Raw genomic sequence first — 24,906 nt, forward strand, 5'->3', positions numbered from 1 at the left:
GAGAAGTGAGACATAGGCTAGACAGCTTTCACTCTAAATGTGTCTGGATATTGCTCAATCTGTCTTCCATTACACCGCTGACTAAGTGGCAGGCCTGAGATTTATTTATACTAGCTGTTTGGCCCTGTTTGTTTGTTTGTTTGCTTTGTTAATTACCCTCACATGATCTAGTGTAGGTTTGCCCAAATATCTTCCACTTTTTTCCTCCACAGACCGACAGACCACAGAACCACTTTAGATAAGATTTTGTCGACAGGAACCACATTTTAGAGGATGTTTGTCGTTTGATGTAGCTTAGTACAAATAGCTGAATAATGTTATGGTGTTGTTAAAGAATAGCTGACGTCCGTTATATACTGCAGTGTTTCTCAAAGTGCATAAACTTCTCTCTGGGTTAAAATCAAGAAGTAGAAAAAAACAGTAAAAATTAAAACTATTCCTCAGTGTGATGAAGATCCATAGAGTGTCTCTACTCAGGGATCCACTGGCCTGGAGTGTGTATTTGTGTCAGAGGTCCCGCTTTCACTGCTGTTTCAACGTGTGACACATTAGTCTGGTCTGTTATTACTAGTTGGTTACACATTACATAGTCTAGTTAATGTGAATGGAGTGAGTTACCCATGAGTGAATGTAGATCAAAGCGCGAGATGATCCATTAGCTGAATTATAAACCCCAGTGGTGAAAGAAGGACTCAGCAAAAGTAGCAATATATCAATGTAAAAAATAAAGCCCTGCATTCAAAATCCTGATTAAGTAAAAGTACATGAGTAGGCCATTATCTGCTAAATGCACTTAAATATCAACAGTAAAAGGGCTGCTTCTACCCCACAATGGTCCCTGTGAGTGATACATTATTATGTATGACATTGTTAGGTTGTTATTACTGATGCAGGATTTTACTGATCGAGGTGGAGCTAGTTTTAACAAGCTTACTATTTAACTGGTTTTTATGGGAAGTTTGTCCCTTTGGTGGCAATGCTAACACTTAGAAACTGCTTTTATATAAGGGTTCACAAGCCAAAAAAGGTAGGAAATAACTGGTCGAAACTTAATATTTTTGTATTTTATAGGCTTATCATGTGCTTGTTTATGTAAAATCTTTCTTTGTAAAGTAACAATTAAGAATACCTGTCAGATACACTTAATGGAGAAAAACAGTCTATTTGCCTCCGGAGAGTAGTGGAGTAGAAGCATAAAAGAGTACAGTACCTCAAAACTGTACTCCAGTACAGCACAATGCTGCTCAATTGTTATTCTAGGAGCGGCGTTGTGATTGGCCCCTGGGTTGTCTGACGTCACACGCAGCTCTCGGAGCAGGGAAGGGAAAAAAAAAAAAAAAAAATCTTCGCTGGTGCTCAGTGTCTCGCTCCTCTCCCAGAAAAGCGCCACAAAGTTTTGTCACTGAGAAGAATAAACTCATGTAAGCCACCGGATGACGGATAGCTTTAAAGGCGGATTTGTGTGGTTGCTCTCTTTTTCGCCGTAATCGCGTTTTTTTTTTTTTTTCGTTTGGTTTGGTTTTTTTTTTAGCGACTTTAGACTGGTGGTGTTCCTTTTTTTTTTTGACGCGAAGCTCAAGTCTCCGGGATTGCCTCTCATCTCGAAGTTCCCAAGATGAACCTCGATCCGGTGACCGGGAAACTTTTTGTAAGTAAACACGACAAAGAGCTTTTGAATGCTCACTCGGTTGAATGTATCACTCTATATCCCGAACAGTCGCTTTTATTCCGTTATTGAGCCTCCGTTAATGGTTAAAATGTGCTCTTAACTTCGGATAGCCTGTTATCACGTACGCGCTCTCGGCGCTGCAGCCGAACAGTTAAGGCATTTAGCTAGCGATAGGAAGCAACATGTTGATTCGGGCGGTCCGTGCGGCTGCAGAGATGCTGGGCGTTTCATGAAGTTGAAGCCCGGACCAGACAAGCTTTGGCTCTTGCTATTGAAGCCGTGCTGTGACATGGCGAGCTGAACTCAGGAGCGGGCCTGTGGACTTGTGTGAGAAGATGAAACAAGCCCCATCATTGTCCCACAGGAGCACACATACACAGGAAGTAACACTGTGTTTGTTGTTGTTGATTAAAGTGTCTATTCCAGTAGAGACTGGGTGCTCATCTGAAGCTTATTGGTTCCTGTTTCTGGTCTCAGTACAGTAGAGTACATTACATGTGCTGTATCATTCACTCAGTCCGACCCCCCCCCCCCCCCCTACACACACACACACACACACACACACACACTCCACACTACAGCCACCATCTGTGTTGGACATCATGTGGTCATATTGTTCAGACATTCAGCATATGATGGCTCTCGGTCTGTCACAGTGGATGTAGCCGGTTCTACAGGCACTATTAATAAGTGCAGTGCAGCTACGGGGCCTGCCTGCTGCGGAGTGCACTTCTGCTCCATCAAGCTTTAAAACAAATTGTGGGAAGGGTGTGATAAGCACGGGTTTAGTAGGGTGTGTGAAGCTGTAATTAGTTTGACCCATAAAAAGCCAAGAATTCACCTTGCCAGTTAGTCAATTAAAGCCAAGTCTCTTAAAAGTTTTTCCAACACTCAGACCTTCACAGAGACGTCTTTTCATTTCCTCAGCTGTTGTTTTTTCCAACTGTGCAGCACCAAAGCCTGACACTATGAATACTGTAAACTCACTGCAAGTCCTTTTGGATTAATGCAAAGTATATGATTGGGTTTTGTGTGGGACTCTATGAGGACTCTTAATTTCCCCCTCAAGTTTACTGGTTTACATGATAGTATGTGATAAGAAGCGGAAAATAAATCTGAGTTCTTTACGACGGAGCAAATTAGGGCTCGCCTTGTTTTATGGCTGATGAGGGCAGCACTTTTAGTCATTAAACTACGATACAGTGGCATTTAATCACAGCCTACTATAGCTCTGCTCATTATAAATATAGTCTTTTAAAGTAAATGTTACATCTGCTGATGTGCCTGGAGCCATAGTGTTTGTTTTCTGCATTGTCTGAGCTGTGTTTTAAGTCATGCAGTGTTCCATTGCTGAAATCAGATTTACTTCTCCGGGTGGCAAAGTCAATGTTTATCTCTTTTGTAAACCACAGTACATTCTGGAGGCCTCGCCAGCAGGCCTTGTTGCTAAGGGACTATGAGGAAACTCACCCCCCCCCCCCCCCATCCCCTTTCCCCCTTTCTCTAATCCCCCCACCCCTACCCCGCCACCCCTTCAAATTGGCTTGAGTGTACGTGCCTGGTCTCCAGTAAACTTCCTGTCTAGAGTACACAGATATGCTGATATAAGTGGCATCAATTTACTTCTTAGAAATGTCATGCCCATGCAAATGTACACTAGATTTTATCTGTGATTGCTTACTGTTTGTCTGGGTGTTGGTTCACACAGGAAATATCCCTCCGTGTCTCTGTGGACAACACAGACAAGGGCAGGACTGGCATTTGGGACAAGTGGAGGCCAAACTGTGTCACCGGGGACTGAGCAGCGGTTAACATATCGGCCACTCCAGAGTTCTTGATACTGTAACTGCTGCTTGCTGCTCTGCATGGTGACCATGTGAACAATTATAACCGAGCCTGTGGCTTAGAGAAGCTACATGGACACTGAATGATGCAATGCAGTGCAACCCACTGACTGTCAGATACCAGGTGGTTGTGTGCCTTTTTGGGTTGGCATGTCACAGTTTCCAGTCAGGTATTTATACTAGACAGCAGACATAGTTAATGATGTTTTATTGCCGGCGGATTGATTATTCTGAATCAGTCTGTTGCTGCTGCTGCTGTTGTGTTGTTGTTGTCGTTGTTGTCGTCGTCGTCGTCGTCGTTGTTGTTGTTAAGCTGAATCACCCTCCAGTTATCTAAGGTTTACTGACTCACTAAGTGAGCAGGTGCCGCCTACTCAGTGCATACCAGTAGAGGCAAGTCAGTGTTCACACATGAATGGTCCAGCTTGAGATAAGTCGGGATAATTTACTGTGTGTCAAACATCACTAGATAAACTAATTAATTTCACCTAGCTTTATTCTTCTTCTTCAGCTAAGTCTTTGTACTTGACTGTGGTTTCTGAGGAAGTGGCACTCCCACAGATTGATAAAAGTGTATTGTTATTTCCATATTTCTAATTTTTGCTTAATTCCGTTTATGTCCGTAGGTGTATTCTCTTGCCGCATAACAAATTTCCCCTTGGGAGACAAATGAAGTTGAACTTAATTTCACATCACACCCAGTGTCATCAGGAATTTGCAAACTGCTTTGAGGTAGATACTATTATACTGTGTACAAAAGTCATCTGATGGGTTGAGTCACATGAGTCAGGTATACTGTCCTCTTTGAGGACATTACACTAGGGATGGGCACCGGCAAGTGTAATGCTTACTGGAAGGAACACCTTTATATGTCAGAGAGTTATTTGAGTGGGTAGTGTTTAGAGCTGATTTTTGATTAATGGATTTCGATAAACAGTTAGTTGTTCAAATCATTTCTCAAGCAAAAATACCAAACATTCTCAGCCCAGCTACTCCAACATAAGGATTTGCTGCGTTTTTTCTGTTTTAGATAACTTGAAATTAATGTCTTAGGAAATTGGGCTTTTCGTTTTGTCAAAAGATTTACAAATGTCACCTTGGATTGTGAGAAATTGTGATGATTGTTTTTCCCCATTTTTGGACATTGTCTAAATGATTGAGCGATCGGTCAAGAAAAATTTAGCAGATTAATCGGTAATGAAAATTAATCTTACCGATTAAGATCTGGTTTTTTACTTTTGTTTGAACAAATCAAGCAATTTCATGACATCTCCTTCGCCTTAGTTAACTATGATGAGCATTTTTCATAAATGTTAAACTTGTACACCAAACAATCGATTTAATGTTAAAAAAAAAAAAAAAATCAGCAAATTCAATGATAATGAAAATCATCATGAGTTGGAGCCCTGCATTTCAGACTAGGCAACTAAGAAAAGAAAAAAAAAAAAAGAAAAGATGGCACTGTGGGCAGCGCAGACATTTAGACGGACCTCAGAGTCATGACATAACATGAAACCAGACTGGCAAAAGGTTTGCATCAGTGCTATATCGTGTGACTTCCTGCTCTCTGGAATAAATGAACAGATTAGAACAGAAGTGTTGAGTCTTAGAACAAACTCAACCTTTGTCCAGAGAATGGACTTCTGTTTAGAAAGACATAAATCCAACATAAATTCCAGCTATTGATGGTCATTTAAGTCCTTGTTGTCACATATTCTACATTTTTGCTGTGATGTGTTTATAGAGAAGGGTATAAACTCCCAGCACTTCATGGACTTTTTTTCCCTTTTACACAAAGACAAGCTTTAATGGAGCTAATGTGATTGTCTCTAGAGCGAGGTGATGGATTCCTGCACATACTTTAATCTATTAGTCACCCTCTCTTGCTCTTTTCAGTCTCTCCCTCCCGGAGTTGTCTTGTGAGTTGCTGCTCTGCTCCTCTGTGAAAGGGCCTAATCAGAATTTGAAAAGCCGAAGTTAATAGCCCTCCTGCACACAATTCTCTAAATTCATTTTGTGAATGTTTTTGACGTTCAAATTCGGTGTCCTTGCTTATCCCCCAAAAAAATCTACTGTAAGAATCACAGTGATGTCGTGTACACATGTGAGCAGCCAACCCCTTAGGAACCACAGAGACCACCCTGACCTCACAACACAAAGAAATTGGAAGATGTGCGTCATGCTGCACCTGCTTACAACTCTTGAACCTTTCGAACTTTGAGCAGCCCCCTCTCTTTCAGTCATCAAAATAATAAAGGCTATTTTTATGTAGTCAACATAAATGTCAGGGTGTCACTCATTTCACCAACTTGTGGGTAGCTGAGCGGCTGCCAGGAAATTCATTAAAACTGTCGTCATCCCAGATTGTTTTTGTCATTTCTCTTTTTTCTCTGGAATGAAGGTGAATGCCACCTAACCTGCTTGTGACACACTGTAACACTCATCTAATCAGTGAAGCATACCTCCTGAGGAAACTCCAGAATCTGTGTCGTGAAGCTGCTGCTTCCCTGAGTTATAAATATCCAGCCTAGCGGATATGTTGCGGGTCTAATCGGGTGTTGGGCCGGCTCTTAGGCAGGCTGCTGTGGAGGGAACAGTTTGGAGCTGAACCCTGCATGAAGCCTCTGTATTGTCTCAAGCTTCCTGTGCTCCCTGAGAGGAGGGGGCAGCCACTTTTCACACGCTCCCACACATACACTGTATGTGTGACTGTGTACTCCATTGTATGTATGTGTGTTTGTGTGTGTGTGCAATCGTGTGTGTGTGTGTGTGTGTGTGTGTGTGTGCGTGTGCATTTTCTGTCGCTCAAATATATGGTTTTAATACTGTTAGCGCTTTCTCGTCTGTTCTTTTTCTGTCTTGCTTTAATCTGGCATTGGTGTCATTCTCTTCATTTTGTATCATTCAGCTTTATAATGATTAATGTATCCGAGCTTGGCTGAACTTTGGATTTATTTACAGTTTGTAGCAAGTGTCAGACTTCTTTCACTGGAGCTGGGTTGTACTTGTCTTCATCATCTAACACAAAATGTCAGAGTAATTTACCACTCAAGGAAAGTCATGCGTGGTCACCCCGGGCCTCCGGTGAATGCCAGGAATTATCTGTAAAGCAGAGCTCAGAGCGCTTTCACTGTCCTGTCAAGGTCAGCTCGGAGAAATCTGAATTATACTACACTAGTGCAGTGCCCATTCAAAACGTGCTTGTTATCTCATCAATGATTAAATATTTTACTCAGTCATCTAATCATCAACACCTAATTTCCACGCCACTGCTGTTTTGCTTTTGTCCATCCCATTCATATGAATTGAGGTTGACAAAATATTAAGAACACCTCTCAGTGTAATGGCCGAAAAACAACATTAGATGACGCATGGTGTAACGTTACAGTACCATAACAGCAGCAGTGCATAAATAACTTGTCTCGCCTGTTAATAATCTTCATATATCATGTTTGGGCGAGGATTAAAAAAAGTAAATAATACGGTGCTGTCTTGCTGTCCTGCGTCTTAAACAAAGCGCTCCAGGATGGTTTCGCTTCAAGTGACTGTGCATAGCAGTTGTACTGCAGTGATGAGCCATTTCCAATTTGCAGAGCTTGGTTCTCGGTCTAAAATAGTACCGGGATCTAGGTGATCTAGGTGGGGTTCTATAGCTCCAGCATGTTTTCCAGGGAATCCATGCTGTTACCTGGTCAATGACTTATGTTACAGGGAATTGTCACCCCAGCCCTAACCGTCTGTCATTTAATCTTTCCCTTTCTTATGATTCTCGAGAACCGCTCGTTCAAGTAATGGTTAGGCAGGTTAGGTAATGGTGAATACCATAAAGTATCAACCCAAGATTTTTAGCTTTGAAAAGACCAGTCAAGCAGAAAGCATAGAATAAACTGTAAAAGAGCAAAAGCAATTGGTCAATTAATCAGTTCATCAATTAGTTAATAAGCACAAAAATAACCTGCAACTATTTTGAAGAAAAATAAATCGTTTCAGTCACTTTTCAAGCAAAAACAGTGAAAATGCTGCACATTCTTAGGTTCCAGGTTCTCAAAATTGTGGACAAAACAAAACATTTGATGGAAAGTCTGGAAAGTCGTGAAAGGCATTTGTAACTTTTTTTTTCAACATTTTACTATTGACAAAACGGTTTATCAATTCATCGGAAAAATAATATGTAGATTAATCAATAATGAAAATAACTGTTAGTTGCAGCCCTACATCTGTCTACTACATAAATTAGGAATTATTTATTCAATTAGACAAGACAATTAGATAATTAGTCACAGTTAGATAAGGAAGTTTAGCAGTTGTCTTTTTTTTTTCTTCTTCTTCTTCTTATTTATTTATTTTTTGGCACTGAAAAGTCCAGTCAAGCAATCAAAACAAAAATTTGACTTGTTGTGCAACACCAAGAGACAGGGTGATCACTGTGGATTGTATTTGTACAACGTTTGCCTAAACTCACCCCAAATCAGCATCTTAAAAAGTGGCAGCTGTAATGCAGATACTATACTGTCAACACTTCAGTTATGAGGTTGAGGGGGAGTTTCTCTTTTTTGTGGTTGGCGGAGACAGTGGTATTTGATAAAGATTGAACTGTGGTAAGGTCAGAAGAAGGCGCATGTAATTGACATTTGAACTGAACTAAACATTTCATATTTCTTTAAAAAGTCTTCTATGATGCATTACAAATCGGGAGCTGCGGGAAAACATGTTTGTTCCATCCTCCACCCTGTCATGTGCTAGAGTCCTTAAATATCATCAGGGTAAAATGGGTTATTTCCTCAATGCAGCATGAAAATAAAGTAGTAATGGTCGGTAATCAGTGTTAGTTTACGTGGTTGTTGACTTCGGACCCTCCAGCTGCAGTTGATCTTTAATCCGATGAATTGATTAAATTGTTGTTAGATCAGCAAATCACTGTGCAGTTTAGGTTACACTCAAAAACTGGATTAAATCAATGGTTTAAGCTACAAATTGACAACTTTGGCTTTTTAATCGGTTTTCTATAGACTGCATAAAATGAGAAAAGTCATATGTGAATGTATTAAAACTCTGTGCGTATTATGAGTGACCTAAAACGAGAGGTCTTTTGATACTTACAATCTAACATCCTCAGCACTTAATTGTTGCATAGAGACATTTTAAATGTAAACTTCTCAAGAGCTCTTTTATCCCTGCCGTGTTTTCCTGAGAGTATGGTCTTACAATATCGCAACTATTACAGATGTCCAACAATTGATGAAAGAAAAGAACCGGCTAATAAGAAAAGCATGATATGGAGAGTCAGGTCCTGCTCCGGATACAGGAGTATAATGAGGTACACCATGTCTTCCCTTATCAGCTGGCTATGATTGAAATCATCTGTCCAGTATGAAATGAAATGGCTTGTGTCTATGTCTTGTGTATGTGTGCGTGTGTGCAAAAGTTTATTGCATTTTGTTTTTTTGTTTTTCTGCCAGTTTTATTTATACATTTATATATATATTTTTATATATATATATATATATATATATATATATATATATATATATTTTATATATATATATATATATATATATATATATATTATATGTGTGTGTGTGTGTGTGTGTGTGTGTGTGTGTGTGTGTGTGTGTGTGTGTGTGTGTGTGTGTGTGTGTGTATGAGTGTGTTTGTGTGTGTGTGTGTGTGTTTGTGTGTGTGTGTGTGTGTGTATATATGTGTATATATATATGTGTGTCTATATATATATATGTGTGCGTGTGTGCAAAAGTTTATTGCATTTTGTGTTTTTGTTTTTCTGCCAGTTTTATTTATACATTTTTATATATATATATATATATATGTGTGTGTGTGTGTGTGTGTGTGTGTGTGTGTGTGTGTGTGTGTGTGTGTGTGTGTATGAGTGTGTGTGTGTGTGTGTGTATGAGTGTGTGTGTGTGTGTGTGTGAGTGTGTGTGTGTGTGTGTGTATGAGTGTGTGTGTGTGTGTGTGTGTATGAGTGTGTATATGTGTGTGTGTATGTATATATACATATATGTGTGCGGGTGTATATGTATAAAAAGTGGAGCTCACTGTAATCCACTCAGAGATATGTAGTGATCACAGCCCCCCTAAATGGCCCATTGATAACCTAGGTCAACTGAAAGGATGTCCTGTCATTTAGTCACAAATGCATTCTCAGTGTACATGGCATGTGTAGAGTTTGTGCCAAGGCCATTTGGAAGAACCCGGGTTGTTTAGAGGAAGCTACTGTTGTCAGATAAACAGAAGGTCTCTCATTATTTTATTGTAACTTTTATTAGTTTAACTTGCATCCATACAAGGATAGTATTAACCTAACATACATACAGACTGAAAGCATGACAACGGGACACTGTTTTGCCAAATAATCTGCAGCCCGGCTCACTCATTGTACAGAGGATAGAGAGGACTGTGAAGTGGACTGAACCACTTCAGCCGGGGGTTGGAGAGTTTCCAGGCATTGTGGGTTTGGAGAGCTTTCTAGACTGAGGTTATGGTTACTCCAGTCTTCCTTCTCGCTTGGTTATAGAGGTAAAACTAAGCCACATTGTGGCTGCCCATAGTGTTTTTGTATAAAGTACATTTGTGCCTATGTAGTTTACCAGCCTTAGGATATTTTAATGTGAACACATGTTGATGGCCTGGTTCGTTTGCCTTGTGTGCAAGCCGGCTGTGTTTGAGAAATAGCAAAAAGCCAGATTCCCTCAGACTTAGTTGACTGTGTTTATTACAAAATGAAAGCTGGACGGTTGTTTTGGATTGTCACAGTAGCACACGGAGAAGTGGTTATGTACTAGTATGGCTCTGCTATCATTATAAAACAATATCATTTAAACCATTCTCAGTATCAGTAGCAAATTTTCTTCTCTTTAGAGGTGAGACAATTAGTTGATTAATTGAGTAGTCGATCAACAGAAAATGAATGACAGGAAATTAATTATCTCCATTACCTAGTTGCAGCTTCCTCAGTGTGAGGTTTTGCTGCTTTTCTCTGTTTTATATCATTAAAAACAAGACATTCGTCAACTTGGGCTCTGGAAAACTGTGATTGTGACATTTTTCACAATTTTCTTACAAATTGTACACCCAACAATTAATTGCTTAATCGAGAAAATAATCTGCGGATTAATAAATAATGAAAATAATTGATAGGAGCAGCCTTACTTCCCTTGTGGCTGTGGCTCAGTAGTTAGAGCAGGTCGTCCACTAACCGGAAGGTCAGTGGTTTGATCCGCGGCTCCCCCAGACCGCACGTTGAAATGTCCGTGGGCAAGATATTGAACCTCAAATTGCCCCTGATGCCTGTGCCATCAGTATCTGTGTGTGTCTGTGTCTGTGTCTGTGAATCTGACATGTAGTGTAAAGTGCTTTGAGTGATCGATAAGACTATAAAAGTGCAGTCCATTTGCCGTTCACTCTATAAAATACAATTGGATCCTCTGTGCACGAACCTTCAATTGCCAAGCATACAATGTTAGCTACTGAGGTTAGCTGCGCCTGGGAATGTTTTGAATAACAGGCCCTGAAATGAACAAAGACTGGAAATGATGTAATCTCTATGCTGTCTATGCATCTTCACTGTCGAAAAGACACGTGGGTTTTGCCTTTTGATTGGCCATAGTGATTCATGGGCTACTCGCTGCTGGATAAATATATTTTGGGGCAGTGATTGAAATTTCACATTCTCCTTCTGCGCTGCAGAAGTTTAGGATTACCTTCGGTGTAGCTCATTCTTTCCCAGTTGTCTTTTTTTCCCCATCTTTTCTTTCCACTGCTTTGTCGTGCACATGTGCCTATACGCAGATTTTTCTCTCTTGCCTTTTCACACGGCCTTCTGCTTTCTCTTTCCTCAGTTCCATGTCTCTCTACTTCCCCCACCGTGCAGTCATACACATAGTGTATTCAAGTCTAAAGACTCACCCTGTGTCATGCAAGCTGTTAGTCTCCCCCTCTCATTTTATCTCCCTCCCCTTTCCTTCTCTCTTCTGCCTCCCCCCTCCCCAGAATGTTTGGATAGATCTAAATGGTGTGATTGTGACTGCTCTGCCGGCCGTCTGCCCCTCCACGTCTGCCTCTTAGCGTCTTTGGAAAGTCTGACGTGAGCAGAGGGAGAGGAAGAAGGGAAAAGGCAGAGAGCTAGAGAGAGAGAAGGGAAAGTTCTTTTGAACAACAAGGCATGGCGGCCCTCCAGAGACCCAAGTCTAGCGTCAGGAGTTGGTCTCAGCTCCAGCCTGTCCCTCTCTCTCTACCTCTGTCTATGTGCTCTCAGCCTTTCTTCTGCTCATTCTCCCACACTGTCTTTTTAGACTACTTATCCCCCCTAGAACATCCCATCCTCAACTTACTTTCTACAATTTCTCACTTTTAATCGACCCTCCTCCTTCTGTCTCCCCCTCAACCTGGCCCACTCCACCCTAACCTGTTCCTTTTTCTCCTGGTCTAGTAGAGGTGGGGAGGGGTGCTGTTGCACGGGAGAGACAAAACCTCCATATCTAGGCCTCTCATTTACCCAGGAGGTGTCACATGGCGTTTGAGGCGCTTCATGGCGGTGTCGCATGTCGTGGCATTCAAAGAGCTGGGGTTTAAGAATGTGGGTCATTTGAAGTAGAGGCACTAAAGTGTGTTGTTCGCCGATGAATGGGGCCATCTCACATTGACATGGTGAAAGGCGTGTGAATAAACACCAGCGCCTGGGGGCCACACTAAAGTGTTCGGCTATATTCTTCTCAGTAGCCCACCTTTACAAGCCTGTTATTATCTAGCACATGAATGGATTTCTGGAACTACATCAGATATGGGCACTGTGCTGGTGTTAGCTAAGATACCTTATCAGGCCCTTTCTGGTACACCCACAAGAGAGGGAACGGAGTCTCTGCTTTTTAAACCTTTCCTATTAGAAAACCAGATCATGGAGTAATTAAGTTTGGTTGCCTGTTGCGCCACATGCAGTTAGTTGATAACTGCATCGTGCACACACAGGATTGTTTTGCCGCTAGTTCTGACCAGCTGCACGGATCCCTTAATTGCTTTCCCACGGCAGATGTTCAGATCAGATGGTTCAAATTAAGTTGTAGATTGCTCACACAAGGTTTCCTATGAAGATAGACTCTTTTCTTTACTGTCCTTCTATCTAATGAGTTTGAGTGGGTGAGCCTATATGCTGCGGATACACATAATAATGCAAAGCTTTCATCTTTTTTTTTTTCCCCCTCTTCCTCTCTCTGTCTGCTCTCCCTCTTCCTCTCCCTGACCTTGATGATTCAGGTGTTGGTGGCAACACTCCTCACTGGGCTGGTGTGTCACGCGGCAGACCCTCCAGCATCTCAGTGGTCCGGCGACGAGTACAGAAACCTCACCCTTCGACGACACAGAGCCTGCGTCGAGAACAAGCAGTACCTCCACCAGGGACTCTGCTGCCTCAATTGCCAGGCCGGTAAGGAGGCTCACATTAAGTAGAATCTACAGTAGCCATACAGCTCCAGTTAAAACCAAACCTACGAGCAACAATCAACAAATTGTGTTGTTTCCTGTATCTAAAGACGTTGATCTGTGTCTTCTAATATGAAAAGAACTGAGCGTAAAGCTAGAGCCAACATTTAGAATGGCCTCTTTTGTTTAAAATTAAAAAAAAACTGAAGAAAAAATATCAAAACCATAACCTGAGCTGTATCCAAAATGAGTTTTGCAAATATTCTCTGCCCGCTCTGGAAAGAATGCGTGATGGCCAGGAGCAGAAGGCAAACTGCAGATCAGCAGATCTGAATGAAGCACAAAGGAAAGTGAAAAGTGCCAGAGATGAAGCAGAAGTTATTTTTAAGTCCTGAGTAATTAAAAGTCTCAACCTTTTTAATTTATCATGTAAAGAATTTGGTCAGGCTGTTAATTTTTTTTAGCTCAGAACTTATTTAGCCAAGATGCAATTACTGCATGCTGCTGCTAGCTGATTGAATTATTTCATTTACCAGTCTGAATTCTAAGAAATCCTGTTTTATATTTAATCAACCCAGGTTTTGTAATTTTGTTTTTTTCTTATAAGTAAAATTTTAGACTCTTTGGTTCACATTCAGCACTAATTCCCGACATAATTAACTAATGTGTTATTTCTTGTCCTTTTATGAAATGATTTGCGCACGGACATTTAAAACCTTGAGTTTACTTTTATCACATTGTTTTGTGTCTGTTTGACTGAAAAGGCTTCGGTTCTGTATAACTCCATACTTGCCAGCTCTTGCAAATCAACTTGAATTCTTATATCTAAAATCTTTATTTACAGTAACAATGAAAGTGAGGCCTTTAGAAAATCGTCAGTGTTCACAAAGACAAAAGTAGAAAATAATTCACGTGAGCTCATTCATGGCAAAGGACGGATAAGACCGGGCAGGTTGTGTGCTTGTGACACTGGGTTGCAGACAAATCTTGGATTTTATGTTTTTCCCATTTTTATGATTCTGTTTTCTTGCATTCTTGCCAGTTGGTCTGTTTTCACCACATATTTTAAAAACCACTGTGACCACTTAATGGAATGCAATGTTAGCTTTTTACTCCTTTTTTTCAGTGTGAGCTTTAATTCAACCAAACATAATGTTTTTTTTTTTTTTTAGGTTTTGCCTGGGTGCCCTTTGAAAATCAGTTTCACCCAACCTAAAACAAACTGTATTATCCCTAAACCAACCACCTTACCAATACTCTATTTACTGAATATTCAGTGAGTTCAACCAAAGATGTCTTTGCAGTTTGTTGCATTTTTCCCATTTTCTACCATGTCTCTTTTTTTTCATTTGTGCATCAGATAAATCCCGAAAAACATATGAGAATCAAAGCTGTTTTATTCATGGCATGTATGACCTGCGTATAAAAATTCTCAGCATTTGAATCGCCCAGTGGAGGAGGTGACATAACCGTTGTTTCTGTGAATCGGATCGTACCCTTCTTCTAGTGAAATGTGGACTCTAACTTTCTGGAAATTTGTCATCTCGTGTAAAACAGTGAATCACGTACAAGCAAAGCAAACCTCATAATCCCAACCCCTCTGCACTTTTATCAAATCAAACTGTCTTTCTCTCCTTAGCTGATATCCCATTGGTTTACAGTTTAGAAGCACATAACATCATGCGATCCCTTGCTGTGGTATGTCCTGCCCCATCATCCTGTATCAGCAGGAAACGTGTATGTGAATATATGGATCATTTGAGTTGTTTTGTGATTGTTTTCTTGTTTTATTTGCAGGAACCTTCGTGCAAAAGGCCTGTGAAAGAGACCAAGAGCAAGGGACGTGTCTTCCCTGTGAGCATGGGCAGACTTACACAGAGCACTCCAACGGGATGAACCGCTGTCTGCCATGTACCCACTGCCGTTTAGGTAACGAGATTCGCTATGTCTCGACTTGTGTTTTTCGTAATATTGTGTAAAATTTTGTTTGAGTCACTGAGAAAAGATAATATGCCGGGGGCTTTTTGTTTGTTTGTTTGTTTTTTAATTACATACGACTTTTGTTTATTTACAACCTGGGTCTTGTTTTTTTTTTTTCCATTATTTTATAAAACATTCACTAAGATTTGGGTTCGCAGCTTTACGATGAGGTTCATTTGGCCAATCACTGTGAGGGGTCAGGCGATGCGGTTTTTCCTCCATTTAACTATATTAACAGAGTTGCAGCTAACATTCATTTTCTTTATTGATTAACTGTAAATTTAATATTTCTTGAATCTTCTTGTTTGATTTACAAAATCTCAAAAAATATTAAAAAATAAATAAATAAAAGCCCAGACATGCTCAGATGTCTTGTTTTGTCTGACTAACAGTTCAGAACCCAAAGATATTCAATTTACCGTTACTGATAACGGAGAAAACCGGGAAATATTCACATTTTAGAAGCAGGCACCTGTGAATTTTTGCCATTTGTGTGACAAGTTTATTATAAGGGGGGTCTCATGGACAACTTAAGGAAGTATGTCATGTCAGGTTGAACCAGGAAATAGATTTGTCAATTCTGAATGCTGAATATGAGAGAGAAAAGAAATGAAATAAAACCTAACTGAATTGCCCTTTTATTCAATCAATTACCTTTAAAAAAAAAAACTATAAAAGTAGAATCTTCTGTAATCCAGATATATTGTTTGGGAAAGTTAATACCTTTTTGTCTGTGCCCCCCCCCGCGCCTTTCAGATACACTCATGACAATGTGATCTTATGATGTTACAAGGAGTGCAGGGCGTGTCTTTGTTGTTTTGTTTCGCACACTGAATGTGAGCATGCTACCTATCTCTGGAGATTTGCTTGTGTGTCGGTCCTACCTGGGTGAACTGGGTGTGGCTGTGTCTAATTGTCTCCCACACTGGGCGTCTTTGAGTCCAATGAAAGGCTGGAGCCACAGAAAAGAGACTAGTGTTACATAGGATGAGTTTTTTTGCTCTTTCATTGCAGCCTCTAAGCCAGAGCTTTGTGTGTTTTGTTCTAGTTGAAACTGATTTACGATGTAAAAACGTGTAAAAATATGTAAAAAATTAATAGGCACACGCCAAAGGACATGTGAATTAAATTGTAAAAAGTTGCCCTCGCAACTTGCACTTGAAATGAACTATGCTGTTATCTGCAGAACGTCCTGTTGAGAAATATCTTATTTTGACAAGGCTGCTGTTAATTGAATGAATCATGTATGGCGTCATGAATGGAGCTTCGCCTTCTTGAAGTTCAAGCCATGCTTTTGCGTATTGTCTCTCTAAAGCGAAGCCCTACCCTGAACGTTGTGGAGAGTGCGTTTCACCTGTAAAAGTGATCTTGGTTTTCATTCAGAACATGTAATCATTCATTTAAGGTTTGATTAAGGCTAAATAATCTGCCTAAATTACTTAGATTAGACAGGAAGTACCAAGAAAAATCGGTTCATATTCATATTCCCCACCCTCTCCGCCCCCAACATTCAGACGTATACAAAGCACCTGCCAATTTGATAAAATAACAGAATTAATCAGTTGAAGTATATCCTTCAAACCCCAGCTGCCTCGCTGGTAGCGGAGTATTGACTTGTTTCCAATCCTGAAGGTTTTTTAAAGGAGGTTGACTTGTATCCTATTCAAGGGTTTGTTGCTCTCTTCTGCGCCTGTTACACTCCAGTCACCACTGAGCATAATTATGTAACAAAACTGAAAAGAATGATTTCTCACTGTACTGGACTTCTATGCCATTTCCTCTGTACAACCGGCACCACTCGAAATCTGTACCGATGGTATCTTCCATGTAAAAGCTGGCTTCTTTAGCACAGCATGAAGGAAGCAGACAGTGCCGCGTTTTCAGCAGTGGGTAAAATTGCTCCACTGGTGGCAAAACCAGCGCGCAGTAACCAAGCTCGATTTCTAGCTTGATCGAATTATGTAAATGGCAAACAAATGTGGCAAAATGGAGCAGATGAAGTCACTGAACAATGTCGACCGCATGTTTAAAGTCCAACAATGTCAGCTTTGTTTAGCTGCCATTGTAATTTGCCTCTTTGTACAAATTATACTCTCAGACCAAATTATACTGTTTTTTACTTCCAGGCAACATTTTTCATAAATCAGTAGTATCATTGCAAGAATTTTTTTTTTTTTTTTAAACATTTTTCACATGTTTTATGTGACATATTATCACCGTTAATCATCCGTTACTCAATTGTCAAATATTAATGTGTTCCACAATCATCGGAGATGCTAGTGTGCTAGAGGACTGAGCATTTAACAGACATGCAATAAATGAAAGAGTGTTTACATCCCATTTTTAGAAATGAATTAAACAACCCCCGAGGGAAATTGTCTTATATTGGAAAATTGTAATTAGATTTTGATTATTATATATCATTAAAATTACAACAACCAAAACCATTGTCCGCATCACTTGGCAAAAGTAGCAGTTGTTAACTGCCTTTGTAAATTCAGTAGTGGCCTCTGTGTGACAAAGTGTGTATACAGGGAGTACAGACTCCAGCCACAGAAAAGCTCAAAAACAACAATGTTATTAGTTGATTGCTTAAAAATTTCATTCCAATGGCGGCTGAGGTCAAAGACAATAATTTACTACCTAAAGCACACACTGTAAGCTAGTTATGTAAATAGTAATGCCTCTTGTTTGCCAGCCAATTTTTTTAAATTTATTTCTTTAACCTTGTTAAAAAAAAAACTCTGTGTACAAAGATTTGGAAATTAAAAAAAACAAACGACTAGATTAATCACACTTTTGAACATAACAGGAGTCTGCTTGGTGATAAAGCCGTGGTCTGTATATGTGTTTATGTCCATATAATCCAAGCTGTTGCCTCGAGCCGCCAGGTCGCTCCATATATAGTCTTGCATCACGCAAACATAACAAAGGTCGCAGCTGTGATCTCCACAGACCCAGTCTACCCCACGGCATTCAAGTCATTACGATGATTGCATTGATAGTCACTAATAATTAACTACAGGACAGACACAAGGAATTTAGAGTGGAGAGATAAACCTAGAAAGGAAAAACACTGGAGTCCTTACGCTTAACTTAAACTCATCATGCTGGCTGGGATCAGTAAACTTCTTGTAATATTCAACTCCAAATGTACAGAGAGATAAAAAAGCAATTTCTCCCCATAAAATACACAAATCTTTCCGCTTCATCAACACAATGCTGCTGACCATCATGCTGACATTTCCTGTTGAAGGTAATAAAGTGTTCGCCAGCAGATTACTAATTGTGAGCCTGGCAAAGTTGTAATTCTCCCCTGTGGACAAGTTGACGTAACACATGTCCTCATTTAGGTGAATCCAGTCTTAAATTTGCACTAGAAATGAAGGTGTGAAATGCTACTTGACAGAGTTCTAAAAACTCTAAAAAAAACTTTGTTACTTACTAAAATGAGCTGAATTGTCTGAATAAAATTGTTACTTGGGGTGAAACCAACTGAACACTGCAGTTTTTGGCTAATTGGCAAGCATGGACATCAGATTTCTGTGAAAGGTCATCCTGTGGAGGTGGACTGCTGGTTTATTATTAATTCTGATTGTATCTTAAAGGTCAGGACTACTGTCTTTTAGGTCTCAGCTTAATAAATCAACCACGCCAGATTCTCCATCCCTCATTACACTGTTAAAATGAGGCAAAACATTTTTATTTATTTATTTTCATTTTGCAAAAGATCACCACGTATTTGCTAACGGTCCACCATGTTCTCTCTCGTTAACACATTTTCATGGTCACAGGTATTAATATGAGTCTGCTTATTAACTAGGGCTGTTGCGATACCCGCAATATTACAATACCGCGCTATTGACAAGCCAACCGCAGGGGATGGCAAGCAACCAACACCAACGCTGTGTTCATGTTCTTTTGTTTTTGTCTTTTTTTCCATGATGCTAGGCCCTTCTTGTTTTACACTTGTGTGTGTGTGTGTGTGTGTGTGTGTGTGTGTGTGTGTGTGTGTGTGTGTGTGTGTGTGTGTGTGTGTGTGTGTGTGTGTGTGTGTGTGTGTGTGTGTGTGTGTGTGTGTGTGTGTGTGTGTGTGTGTGTGTGTGTGTGTTTTGAACCCCTGGGGTCGCCCCAGTCTCCGACGACTGGAAAAGCTCTCGCCTGGTACTTTGGTTAATATTTCTGCGACGGATTGATGTAGGGACTTACAACGTTTTTCTGTCACGAGCTGTTGTTTGTGATTACTGTCCTTCCAGGGGCTTTGTAATCCGTCGTGATAACTGGTGTCATTTTTGGATATTTTCAGAAAATAAAGAGAAATTTATAAATCAGTGTTTTGATTCCCTATTCATCTTTTATTTAAATTTGTTTTAAAACTGTGTCATCTTTGTCATTTAAAAATTAACAGTAAAAATAATAATAATAACCTACCAATAAAGCTTATTTATATATATATACCACATATGACCGCATTTCGTGCTGTTGAGCCACCGTAAATCACAGCAGGAGGAGTTCCTTCACTGCGACAGCCCTATTATTTAACACTGTACACGCTTCACAGAGTCATATGAGGGCGTAGTTAAAGACAGGCTCTCTGCCAGTGCGTCTGCTTTAATTTCATAATTCAGAGAAGAGCATGTACCGCAATGCATACAACCTCATTGTTCCTTAAAATACACATTGCCGTCTGTCTGTGTGTCAGCTGCTATAAACTCATCTTATCATATCACATTGTTTCATATGTGATCACGTGTTTCATTTTTTAACTTGCAGTTAGACCAGTTATTTGATAAACATTTTCAGTGAGTGAGTAGATTGGTAATTTATTTATGGAAAAACTGCTATTTCATCTCTCTCTCTCTCAACTTTTTGTTTCTTTGTTTTTTTAACAACTCACAGATGAGATTGAAACTGCACCCTGCACCACAACTACCGACACCAGGTGCCAGTGCAGACAGAATACCTTCTGCGTACCAGATCAGGCCTGTGAAGTCTGCAAACGTTGTGCCAAGTGAGAGCAATTTACTTCTTTGCTGAGATAATTTTTTTTTTTATTGTGTAATGACCCATGGTATCGCTGAGTCTCTATCTTAAAGGGGAACTCCGTCAAAACATGCACATCAAAGAACTGCATGTTTGGAGAGAAAAAAGATGATTAAAGCCTTTTTTGGCTATAGAGTGAGCGGCTAGAAATCTGATGAATTGATAAATGTTGGTTGGGGCTGAAGTCTACAAGTCTGAGAAAGAAAAAATTCTGAGGGTGTGGAGCCAGAAAGAAGTGAGTTTACCAGACTTCTGTAGCCCCGGTCCTCACCTCTACTTGAGGCTAGTGGCTCGAGGCTACATCAGCTGCTATTAGCATGACACACCTGAATCTCCAATTGAACAAGTCAGCAGTTTATCGAGTGGCATTGTGGGTAATGTAGGCACCGGGTTTTGACAAGGAAGACAGCTGTGTGGAATAAAAAAGACGATACCTGTGGTTCTGCTGCATCGATTTTGATCCTTTTTCTTTTTTAACTGTCCCTCATGAGTCCGACATTGTTGTGTATAGAAGTGTAATGCTAAATCTGTTTAGTACTCTTTTAACCAGTTAGTTAATTTCATTTATCTTTCAGCCCGATTTAGCCCCTGACTAACAGAAAACCAGAATGAAAATCTGAAGTATCCTGAGTCCTTAGGACCAGGTTTAATTCCTAGAGTTATGCTGCGCTTTGTATGTGCTAATGGCACTGGAAATTTAGTTTATTTTTCTAAAAATTTACAGGTGTAAACCGGGGGAGGAGGAGGTGAGGAGGTGCACCTCCTTTTCTAACACAGTGTGTCGAAAACAGGATCTGTCCCCTACGGAAACCTCCCCGGCCCTACTCCCTACACCCACCCCTTCCTCTCCAGCGGACATTGGTAACTTCACTTCACTGTTTCATGCAAAGCCTACTGCTTCAAATTGGAGAATGTTGTATCTAAAATTGAATTGTACCCCCTTTTTTTTAATTTCAGTTATTCCTATATGTGTTTTCCTGGCCTTAATTCTCCTCATTGGACTGGCTGTGTGGTGGTTCCTGATCAGGCAGCGCTCATTTGAAATACCATGTGAGTTGACATCATGCACTGTACCGTAGCAATGCAGTTTTTTTCGTATTAAGGATGATTCCTAATGCTGTTTTGCTTCTTTCAAACAGGTTCAAAGAGCCGTTGTGATTCCAGTGAAATTGTGAAGATTCCTATTGTAAGTTAGGGTTTGGTCCTGTGTTTTATTTCTTTGACATTGCATTCATTTTTAAAGTGACTTTACAATTGGTTGTTCCTGTGTGCCAGCAGTCACAATTAGCTCAGATAATCGGTGGCACGGTACGTCAATGTTTTCCATCCTCTGGGCAGGACGAGAGTGGAGCCACAGCCGAGGAGAGACAGAATAATCAGAATGCGGGTCTGGAGGGCGAGGAGTCCCGCCCGGAGTCACGACCCCTACTGCAGGAGACCCAGGCTGGGATGAGCAAGTCTGCTCCCCCCGAAGATGAGGACCGAGGACTAGGGGACAGTTTGCCCAACACCACTAGTTCGTCTCAAACTAGCCTGTCGGCCCTGCCCACAGCAGCTTCCTCTGGCAACACTCCACACCAGAGCCCCAATGCCTTCAGAGTGGCCCCTGGAGACATGGTGAGGGGAGAAGATAAAAGGCCTTAGAAAGATCTCAGAAATGTTGCGGTTGATTCCGATATTTCATTTTCACATTTTAATCACCTGTGCCACAGTCCTTCACATTTGTATTTTCTCTCACGTCATAGGATGACCCTCTGCGACGTCGACTAGTGCCATTACAAGGTAAGATTACTGCAGCGGGAGGAGGAGGTTTCCACTCGTTTCATGAAGCTATTTTTCATGCCCTTTGATTAGCCCTGAAAGGCAGTTAGCCGTCCTCAGAAAACCACAGAGTTTATTGCAGTACATGTCAGTCCACAGGGAAGTCAAATAAACAGTATCTCCTCAAAATCTCACATTAGCTGCTTGATAGATTAATAATCTCATGACAGTCAGGTCATATCTAAGCCTTCAGGGGTTTGGAGCATACCGGTTTTTTTTTTTGTTTGTTTTTTCCTCATGCTAAATTAAAACAAGGCTTGGCCTAATAGATTTGTTTGACCCTCTATTAAAATTTTTCTTTATGCATCCCCTGAAGGAAACCGCACCGAAAGGTACAGATTGTTCCTAAACTCAAAGAAATATTATGTATACTGGTACCATGTGAGTTTCTTTAAGGTATTTAACTTAATTGCGTGTGAGTATTAACAATCCATTGTAGGTCCATTGTAAGAGAATACAAAGGGGTAAAATGACAAGATAAACACTCATCCAGATTTTATGGTGAACGGGCCATTCTGTCCTTTACAATCAAAATTTTTCTCTATTTATCTCTGTTTTTAAAGGGTCAGAAAAATCCCTAAAGAAGAGCTTTGATTTGTTTGATGAGTACCTGGACGTGCGGATCCATAACAAGTTCTTCAGGATGATTGGAGTCAGTGACAACCACATTCGGATTGCAGAAAACGGCGCCCCCGGTGACAAAGTGTATGAACTGCTGAAGAGCTGGATGCAGAGGCAGGGACTAAAAGCCGACATCAACAACCTGTTAGACACTTTGCTTAGTATGGACCAGCGACGCTCAGCCGAGAGCATCGCCTCTACGGCGCTGCAGAGAGGCTACTACAAGCACGCAGACACACCCTGAAAGCTGAAGTAACAGGGGCCGCAAGTGAAGTAAACACACTTACTACAAGACAAACTAAAAGCACATAGACACTGTCGGTAGACACTGTGTCTCACGAACAGGCTTACCTCTTCGTGGCTGACCAGCCACATATTCAAAAGCCAGTAGTTTTAAGAAGAAAAACACAAAAAGGGGAAGGTCGAGTCGAATTGATCAGTGCTCTGAGGATGCTGACTATCTGCCAAATAATGAGGTGTAATAACGAACATGAGGAAGAAGTTTCGTGGTCAAACCCAACAGCATTAAAGACGACCACGGAAACGTTTTCCAAAAGAGCAGAGAAAACGTGAAGGTGTCGCCTTCCACAGGCAGAAACGGCTCCGTGCTTCTCGCTCTAATGAAGCAGCCAAATATTGAAAGCTTAGAAGTCTCTGGGCGTGCGTCACTCTTCTGGTCCTCCACCCAGATCATGGTAAGCTACCTGGAGACAAGGATATACACTGGTTTGTAGGAGTGGCATTAGCTGTGTCACTAATACTGTGCCTGTTTGATGCACTGACCTCTAGCACATGTAGGATTTAAAACTACCATCATGCTATGTTTGGGGTTTTTTTTGTTGTTGTTGTTGTTGTTGTTGTTGTTTTGTAGATTTCGGCTTCTCTGAAACCATATGTAACAGTCCATGAGCATTTTCCAGACTAATGATAGGAAAATATTGTCCATTCATTATGGCAACAGTTAATGTGCAGCCTTACTAATGACAAACGTTACCTCTTCAATGCCATTTGATAATCTAAATTAACTTAGGTATCATTTTTATTATGATTTCATTCATTAAGTGTAGTGGTTCAAAAAATGTCGGATTGTTTTCAGTTTTTGTCCATTCTTTTATGTGTTCATTGTTACTACTAATACATGACATTGGAGAAGGAATTTCACAAGCTATTAGAGGCTGTTGGAACAAATGTTGGAACAACTGTTGGTAAAATGTTTCCACAATCTTTTCAAGTAACTTGGAAAACTTCAAGGGTTGTTTTATTTATTGATATATTTATTGTAATGAATAATAATTACATTTTATTATTTATACCATTGCCAAAAGTTACCCTGGAAAACAAGCACACTGTCTATTTGTGTTGTGATGATATTTAGCTACAGGGCAAAATGACTGACATCAAGTTGTTTTCAAGGTGCGGTTGACACTTGTGGTGTTTTGTTAAACTCTGCTCCTGCTCGCTGCACTATGTTTAGCGCAACACTCGGGTCCGCACTGCCGATTTGTCAGCGTTGCGTGTTTGCCATTTCCTCACAAGTCGGCTCCCATGTAGACCACGGTCAGAAACAGTGTCGAAGCTTTCTTGATGCTCAGAGTAGAATGCGTCGAATCGGAGTTGAAATGACGTCGGTCCAAGAAAATGAGGACTGACCTGTCGAGTCCAGCGGTTGTACTGAACCGACTGCTTAAGTCAGCGGTGACTTGAGGTGCAGGTACGGATTGTTTTGTCTTAGTTTGACTCAGACGAGATGAAGGAAGCTTTTTCTGGATTTAGTAAAACGAAGCTCAAATTTATTTCCCCACTTCTGTCCCATGTACATACAAACGTCCAGAGAGCGTCGAAGCCCCACAAAATGTATATGTTTCTGTGTGTATACTGTATGCAGCTTTATTAACAAACTAAAATGAGTATAGTGAGGTATGAATTTATTGAAGACAAGAAACGTACAAACCAGAGTGGTTTCTGTTGATGTTGTGACATTTTTAAACTAGAATTTGCCCATTTTTCTGCAGTCTCTTGTGTATAAAGTAAAGAGTTACAGAGTTATATATTATTGCTGAAGAGTGACGCTACAGTGCTGGCACTGCCATCTATTGACAGACAATGAAAATACAGCCTGCATCAATTTCTAGGGACCCTGTACACTGCTTACCCACTCAACATTCTCACTTAAAATTTTTAACACTTCAGTTTCTCAACTCTTAGCCTTTTTTTTCTTTTAAAATTCCTGAATAGGCTTCAAGTGCATGTTCGTGAGTTTGTATGTCCTTTTTTTTTTTTTTATATACATACTGTGTTTTTACCTTTTACGTGTTTCATTGCAAGTCCTAAACTGTTCAATTAACTCCCCTCGTGTAAAACCTTTCTGTTCAGCATTACCGTTAAGCCATTTCCCCCTTAGTTATTGTTTGCTTGACATGGATTTCAGATTTTAAGTTATGCAAATACAACAAAGCTGTTTTTATGTCAATTTCAAATAAATGTTTTGTACAGAAA

At 40.4% G+C, this 24,906-nt stretch overlaps 1 protein-coding gene across 1 annotated transcript; it reads left to right on the plus strand.

The window, feature by feature from the left end:
- The first annotated feature begins 1,369 nt into the window (after window positions 1-1,369).
- Window positions 1,370-24,906, plus strand: tnfrsfa (tumor necrosis factor receptor superfamily, member a). The gene is made up of 10 exons (XM_040157891.1): window positions 1,370-1,648; window positions 12,781-12,949; window positions 14,743-14,874; window positions 19,825-19,936; window positions 20,693-20,829; window positions 20,926-21,018; window positions 21,108-21,154; window positions 21,307-21,585; window positions 21,714-21,750; window positions 22,353-24,906. The coding sequence occupies exons 1-10, from the start codon at window positions 1,616-1,618 to the stop codon at window positions 22,652-22,654; spliced, it is 1,341 nt and encodes a 446-aa protein (XP_040013825.1). The 5' UTR covers window positions 1,370-1,615; the 3' UTR covers window positions 22,655-24,906.

Source organism: Xiphias gladius, chromosome 20, assembly GCF_016859285.1.
Source record: "Xiphias gladius isolate SHS-SW01 ecotype Sanya breed wild chromosome 20, ASM1685928v1, whole genome shotgun sequence".
Lineage (NCBI taxonomy): Eukaryota > Metazoa > Chordata > Actinopteri > Istiophoriformes > Xiphiidae > Xiphias > Xiphias gladius.

What these genes read in the sequence shown, in the direction of transcription:
- tnfrsfa (XM_040157891.1), top strand. Translation starts at nt 1,616, where the DNA reads ATGAACCTCGATCCGGTGACCGGGAAACTTTTT. An exon ending in ATGTACCCACTGCCGTTTAG is followed by an intron (nt 14,875 to 19,824) that starts GTAACGAGATTC and finishes AACAACTCACAG; the next exon opens with ATGAGATTGAAACTGCACCC. An exon ending in GCGCTCATTTGAAATACCAT is followed by an intron (nt 21,019 to 21,107) that starts GTGAGTTGACAT and finishes TCTTTCAAACAG; the next exon opens with GTTCAAAGAGCCGTTGTGAT.